General features: G+C 36.2%; 1 protein-coding gene across 1 annotated transcript; it reads left to right on the forward strand.

Moving 5' to 3' along the window:
* Positions 1-3,001: 3,001 nt before the first annotated feature.
* LOC125197834 lies at positions 3,002-3,463 on the forward strand. Its single transcript, XM_048096354.1, has one exon. It carries the CDS (start codon positions 3,002-3,004, stop codon positions 3,461-3,463), a length of 462 nt encoding a protein of 153 aa, XP_047952311.1.
* Positions 3,464-8,112: the final 4,649 nt, after the last annotated feature.

The raw sequence follows: 8,112 nt of genomic DNA on the forward strand, positions 1-8,112 counted from the left end.
AGTGCAATATTATTCTTTAGTGGAACAAAATAATATTCCATTGATAATATATTAAATCATGGGTCATTTGATTTAATTAGTTAATTATCTAATGGGTGAGCCCAACACTTAAGTCATTCCATGGATCCCCTTATTAGCCCAATAAGGTCCACTATAAATAATAAATGAAATGGAAACCCTAGCATACAATCCAAGACAACACATTCTAAAACCCTAACCCTAGCCGCCTAGAAATCGGCGCCTCTTTCTCTCCCTCTTGGTCTCGAATTTCGTGCCTAGCACGTGGGAGAATTAGGGTTTTGATTATTGTTCTTGATCTATCATAATTCATAGGATTAGATCTAGACAATTTGGTGTTTGTATTGGGTTTCCCTAGATCCATTCAAAGTTATTTAATTGATAATCTAAGATCCGCCCACACGGGATCGCGGTCAAGCGAAGCGACCGCGATGAATCAAGTTAATTAAATTGAAAACGAATATATGAATGCAAGGGTTTAAACCCTAGATGTGTTCAAGTGCCGGGCTGCCTTCATTGGGGATCCGAGATCCAGATCCGATGAGGGGAGGCAGCGGCGGTCTCTGTTTGTCGGAGAAGCGGTCAGCGGCATGGAGTTGGCGACGGACAGCAGCTTCGGCAGCAACTGCTTCGTCTTCGGACAGCAGCGCCGGACAGCAGCTGTGTCATCGGCTGACAGCAGCGACTCCGGGCAAAAGTAGCAGCGTCGTCGTCTTCGAGCGGCGGCGGAGGAGCTGTCCTCGACGGACAGCAGCTGTGTTCTCGTCGGGCAGCCGCTGGACAGCAGATTCCCTGACTTTGGTTGGGGCAGCGGTCATCGTTGATTGCTAGCGCCGGCTGCTCCAGTAGGAGCGGCAGCAACGGACGGCGGCGGTCAGCAGCAGCAGCGCCGCTGCAGTGGGAGCAGCGGCGGCAGACGCGGGAGGCGGCTGAGGCTAGACGCGGCAGCAGCGGCTGCTGCGTGGCCCGTGGCAGCCCAAACCCTAATTAGGGTTTTGGGTTGCATCGTCGTGTCGTCTCGTTTTTCGTTTTCGTGTTTTTGTTTCTTAAGGCACAAGTAATTTATAATTGTGGTTTAAAATCCTAAACCTAGAATAATTAAATATCTTGTGGGAATTAGAATGATTTTGCAATTAAATCAAGATTCTAATTTAAAAAAGAATAATTGATTTCTTTAAAAATTTGCCAATTGGAATAATTAGGCCAAATAAATTGATTTAATTTGTTAATTAGTTGATTTTGATGGATTCTTTCCATCTAGATAATATCATGATAATTAACATAAGAGAATTCAATTTTTGATTGATCTAAATTTTGGCTTTTCCATAATAGAATGGAATTTTAAAGAATATTCTCCTAATATGCTTTCATGTTTTAATTTTAAGGTTTAATTGAAAATTGTCTTTATTTTATTTGGTGTGTTATGGAATTATTTCCTAGATATATACCTAAGGAAAAGACATGAGTTTTTCAATTGTTTTAAACCTCTAAAATTTTCAAAAATTGCACTAGTAATAATTGGATGGATTTTAATTGGAATCTAATTCCTAGTTTGAATTTTGTCTTTAATTTGATGTAGGTGAATTTTATTTCATCTAGATAACATCGGTTTAATTAAAGAAGTGAAAAATTCATTTGGCATTTACATGCTACTTAAATCCTAAATTATTAAAGTGTTAAATAATTAATTGGATTTTAATTGGAATTCAATTCCTAGTTTAATTTGAATTTTGTCTTTAATTTTGATGAAGGTGAATTTTATTTCATCTAGAAAACATCATTTTGAATTAAAGATGTAATAAGATTCTTCTTGTCATGTGATTTTATTTGAAAGCTATGAGAAATTTTAGTTCTCAAATTTAATTGGTGTGTTTTAAATGGATTTAGTCTTAATTGGATAAATGCGGATTTATATATCCAAGTGGGCATTTAAAATTAAGACTTAGCTAATCTTTTACGATATACACCTAGACATTAATTTTAGGATAATGATGAATTAATTCTATCTAAGTAAATCCTAATAGTATTAAAAGGTAATTCTAATAATCAAGATACGTTATTTTAACTAATAATGTATGATTGTTTAAGATTGGACTTAATGTCTAGATAATCTTGTTTATGTGGAGATAGAATTTTAATTCTATCTATTTATTTTAGATGCTTAATTAAATGATCAAGTTTCGTCATTATGTTTATGTGAACCTTTTGTAAATGTGTTTGCATGTTTTATTGATGAAAGATGGATATTTAATTTGAGTTATGATTTTATTTGTTAAAATCTAGTTTAACTCGTGCATCGCCTATGTACTTATTGCCTTGCATGCATAGCTAGTACATGTTTAATTATTCTTTGAATGTGGATACCTGCCTTATCTGCTTAAGTGATAATTAAACTATTAAAACCACCAACAAGAAAATATGAAGCGATAATTACAACACGTTTGTATATGGCCTCCATAAAATTGGTCTTAGTGCGAAGTAGTGACCGGCCTGTCTTTACGGGAGGAACATTACCAGTTCGTAAGTTTGGACTTCTCTAGATAAAGGTTATTAAAATCGTAAAATTAGTTTTTCAGTAATATCGCGACTGGTCTTTACCGGAGCAATATTGCTGCGAAATTATAAGGATTGTATTTTAATAATGCTTAGAGGGAGCTATAGGAGGAGGTGCTTGTCCGGTTCGACCTTTCTTTAGAGGAGTTCACGCACAAGTAAAGAATCCTTAGTGCTTAATTTTATGGTTATACGCTTTAGCATTGTTAGTCAGCCATGCCATTCTTATGGTCTCTGGACTATCTGTCGACATTGTGGCCAGTAAAAATAATGAATTTCTTGCATGAATAAGACACGGCTTCCTAGTAGAAGAACGTTTGTGCTTGATTTTTGTGGATGTAAAATTGATGAATTGTTTTGTGGTTATTTGCAATTCTTTGAAATTTTACATGTTTATATTATTGGTATTTGTTCTCAGCTTGAACGAAAGATGATTGATACTTGGGATATTTACTATGCCATACTTAGTTCGAGGAAGCATGACTCTGAATTGTTTAAGGAATGGAAAAGTAAACTTGATGTTGATCGTTTGATCAATGACTTGAGATTGATTCTCAGCAAGGATCGTCCGCCCACATACCATCTACAAGGAGAGGACAAGGAGTTTCGTGATCAGTGGCATACCGCGGAATGTCATCTCAAGGGCTTCCTTTTAGCCGGTGTTGGCAATGCCCTTGAGAGGTTTGACAAACCCAAAAGGCCGTTGGTCAACAAGCCCAAGTGGTTTGAAGAAAAGTCCTCTAAGGTAAGAGCTGGTCGCGCTGTGGAGCATTTAAGGAGTGAGGTATTGGAAGAGGGCCATGATGTGGGCAAATACGTCCTAGTCATGCATGGCTATTTCCATGAACTTCTATTATCGGGGGGAAAGTTGACCCAGAAACCCAGAAGATAATGATCCTTGATGGGCTTCCAGATAGCTTTAATGAAGTCAGAGATGAAATTTTGTTTAGCGACAAAACGTTTTCAATTCTGGAACTTTATAACAAGCTTGTGAATGCTCAAACTGAGATGAGAAAAAGGGGTGGACTTTTGAGATGATCATGTTCAAGTCAGAAGAGTTTATTTTTGCTTTTATGTTTACATTGTTGAATTTTAAGAGTTTTTTATATTGTTTGGTTTTGATATCATATGGATTATTGATATGGAATTTTATTCCTAGTTTATCAATTATGTTTTTGGATAATCAATTCATTTTATAATGCTTTCATTATTAGATAAATGAAGTTTTGATCATCCAATTATTTATGACATCAAATGTAACATGGTTCATATCAAAATTGTTTACTTGTGATTAAATTTGTTGATTCAATTATTATGAAGTTTTCTTCTAGAAATATTGATTATTAAGTTTCTTTAATCCTTAAGTCTTTTGAACCATTATTTTGTTGATGAGTCAATAGAACATTAATGTTCGACATGGATTCAATACAAAATAAAATGATCTTATGATCGTGTTTGTTCAAATAAAGGTGTAAGAAAAATAATCACAATAATTGATTACAAGACAAGTAAATTAAATTCAACTAGAAACAAGATAAGTATTTGTTATAAATACTAGAAGTTCTTGTATAGTAAATATAGTATGCACATTAAATTTGTTTTAATGTTCCAAGCCTAGAGTTGACTATTTGATTAGTTATTGTTTTATTTATTTTGTTGTGAAAGTGATAATTAAAATAGTGGGAGCTTTTTCTTAATGAATAATTAAATTCTAAGTGTTTAATAAGAGCGTCATGGCTCGTTTTATTAAACTAGAGTGAATTTAACTCCAGACACTGTTTAAATTGTTTTAATAGCCTTAAAGAATATTGAGACTTACAATTTTTCTACTTTTAAAAGTGGGAGCTAAATTTTGTCTCATAGAATATTCATAAATGGAATTAAGGTAATGTTTGATAGAGTTAAAGGGGTTCACACCCTAGAATGAAAGAAGTGATGAATTGCACACTTTCTAAGACTCTAATAACATTAAAAGATATTTCCAAGTTAGCTATTAAAAATTAGAATTACTTTTGGATTTCCAAAGGAAGTATTTCTAAAATTCACAACAAATGGTTAAATAAATGAACTCTTGGAATTTATGACTATAAAACAAAGAATGCAATCATTCGGTTTTATTTTGTCATAAGGACTAATTTTCAATTAGTCATTGTGATGAGGTAATTATGTTCATACATAAATTTACATCACAAATTATATAGCAAGGATAATACCAAGTAAGATTGGTATTATATAATTAAAGTTTTGGGAATCATATTCGACATGATTAAAACTTTATATATTGCTATAGGTATTCTACTTTAATTAGTAGAAATTCAGAAGGATCAAAATAATGGATTTTGATAGAGGAATATGTATAAGTGCACTTGAGAAAGGCACATAAAATTATTCCACTGGATCAAAGGGCCTAGAAATATTTTGATCAAATAATCGTGCTCCTTAGCAAGAATTAAGGTTATAAATTACAAGTATATTTTCGTTTTATGTACTCTAGAAAACTATGTTGGTAGATTCTTTTAAAGAATTATAGTTTTGAGTACATAGTGGCCAAAGCCTGCTTTGAGTATAAGTGGGAGAAAATGTGTGTGAATGTGTAGCACAAGGCCAATAAAGCGGTTGGTATACTCGAAAGCATTCTTTGAGTATAAGTGGGAGATTGTTGGGGTTTGTATACTAAAAGATGCTTCGAGCGTACATGCCTTTGTACAGTCAGCTTGTGCATGTATACGAGAAACGCCACATCCACTTGTTTACCTATTTATGAGAATAAATAATATAATATAATGGTTTATTATTGAAATATGATAAACAAGTCTAAGGCTTTTTACTAAGAAGGTCAAGTAGGGAAATTCGATGAATCTCCTCATGAGTTTTCCAGTAGGGGACTTGGCCAGATCTAGTAAGAAGAAAAACGTATTCACAACCTAGATAGGCTTTGGCTACCTATTGGTACGGTTGCGGTGTTTGTGATAATTCTCTCTTACCTAAGATGAGATTAGTAACACCGGTGTGGTAAAGCACTGAAAGGATCTAATCCGAAATGTATTCTTTATTGCTATCTACTGAAAGAATATATTTCAGAAAGTTTAGTATTTTCTAGTCTATGATATTAATATCAATATTGTTTATTCAATCAAACGCCACTTTGACTTATCAATATGTGAGAGTTTGTACGTAACTCAAGTTCATGATATCTTGGGTGGTAGTAATTGAATAACATGAAGGTATTGGAATATTATTTCATAGAATTCGCGTGCCCAGTGTGGTATGATTAAATCCCTAAGGGGTGATCCCCAAGAGGTGTTTGAAAAAGGAATTTATTATTCAGAAAACTGCGCAGTTGGAATTTATTCCACGAATAATAAATAAAGTTTCAAACTAGAAAAACTCTTTGGAGAATTAATTTAATTCTAGTCACATAGCAGACAAAAGAATTAAATTGACGGATCAAGATAATCTTAAACGCGGGAAATATTATAAAATAAAATGGACCCAAGTTATTTGTAATTTGGTGATTTAAGTGGGAGTGCAATATTATTCTTTAGTGGAACAAAATAATATTCCATTGATAATATATTAAATCATGGGTCATTTGATTTAATTAGTTAATTATCTAATGGGTGAGCCCAACACTTAAGTCATTCCATGGATCCCCTTACTAGCCCAATAAGGTCCACTATAAATAATGAATGAAATGGAAACCCTAGCATACAATCCAAGACAACACAAAAACCCTAACCCTAGCCGCCTAGAAATCGGCGCCTCTCTCTCTCCCTCTTGGTCTCGATTTTCGTGCCTAGCACGTGGGAGAATTAGGGTTTTGATTATTGTTCTTGATCTATCCTAATTCATAGGATTAGATCTAGACAATTTGGTGTTTGTATTGGGTTTCCCTAGATCCATTCAAAGTTATTTAATTGATAATCTAAGATCCGCCCACACGGATGGAGAATCAAGGACAAGGGAATAGTACGGAAGATTCGTGGTCGATAAACCAAGGATCTCCGGGTGGTGCAGCTAGCAACGTCAATCCAATGATGGATTATGAGGTAACAATCGAATCTACATCGAATATGCATGATTATGTGTTTATTTGATGTTATATCTATAGATCTATGTTTATTGCATTAAATTGGAGTCGAATGCATAATCACCTAAATAGATCCGTTAAGGACCTGTTTGTTTTCCGTGTCTTCCGCTGCGGTAGTCCCAACATTAAGTTCTCGACCCACAAAATTGCGTGGCAGCAGCCAAACCCCTTTTCCCAAAACATCTTCAAATGCAGTTTCGTAACACCTTCTTCCTCGTGGGATCGATCCTTTACTTCCCTGTGCTAAGTTGTAGTATAGTGGGTTGAGGTTTTTGAAGGAATAGAGTGCATCCAACGAAGTCCTAGTATTTTGATAAGATCAGCCCACCCTGATATCGAGATACAGTTCGGGAACCAGAGAGAAGATCCGTGGTCTAGTATTGAAGATCATCACGTGGAGAAGGCGCGAGCAATCGTGTGATTCTTTGGAGAATCAAATCGGTAACTCTAAACCGTAGAATTCATGTTTTAGGATTTACTTTCTATGAGCATGAATTATTTGCGTTCTAGCATGCAATTATCTGTTTAACATGTGAATTGATTAATCGCATAATCGGTCAAATAGATCCGTATCTGATTTATTTATTTGTACAAGTCTTCCGCTGTGCAAGGGGCACCAAACCCCAACAAGATAACCCTACACGCACCGAATACGAAAACCCATCGTGTACCACGGGATCTCGATGAACCGGCGAACCGCCATAATCTCCGCGTTACAAGCCACCGCGATGATGAAGAAAGGACGCCCTGCCTACCTTGTCTATCTCCACGGAGAAGAGAAGGAGGAAAGGAGGCTCGAAGACGTCGCTGTCGTACGAGATTTTCCAGACGTTTTTCCCGAGGTGTTACCTGGACCGCCACCGGATAGGCAGTTAGAATTTACGATCGACCTTGAACCTGGAGCCGCACCTATATCCAAGGCACCGTACCGAATGGCGCCTAAGGAATTGGAAGAACTCAAGATACAACTGCAAGAGCTAATGGATTTAGGATTCGTTAGGCCCAGTGTTTCGCCATGGGGCGCACCGGTGCTCTTCGTTAATAAGAACGATGGGTCAATGAGAATGTGTATCGACTATAGAGAGTTGAACAAATTGACCCTCAAGAACAAGTATCCACTGCCGAGGATAGACGACCTGTTCGATCAACTCCGAGGAGCCGGCGTGTTCTCCAAGATGGATTTAAAATCCGGATACCACCAGCTGAGAGTACGAAAGGAGGATATACCAAAGACCGCATTCCGAACCAGATATGGTCACTATGAGTTCATCGTGATGCCGTTCGGTATGACGAATGCCCCAACGGTATTTATGGACTTGATGAACCGAGTATTTCACTCGTACTTGGATAAGTTCGTCCTAGTGTTCATAGATGACATACTCGTCTACTCGAAGAGCGAGAAGGAGCACGCAGAGAATCTACAAATCGCATTGGAGACGTTGAGGACCGAG

Source organism: Salvia hispanica, chromosome 1, assembly GCF_023119035.1.
Source record: "Salvia hispanica cultivar TCC Black 2014 chromosome 1, UniMelb_Shisp_WGS_1.0, whole genome shotgun sequence".
Classification (NCBI taxonomy): domain Eukaryota; kingdom Viridiplantae; phylum Streptophyta; class Magnoliopsida; order Lamiales; family Lamiaceae; genus Salvia; species Salvia hispanica.

Excerpts from the sequence above, each read along its gene's own strand:
- LOC125197834 (XM_048096354.1), top strand. The coding sequence starts at position 3,002 with ATGATTGATACTTGGGATATTTACTATGCCATACTTAGTTCGAGGAAG.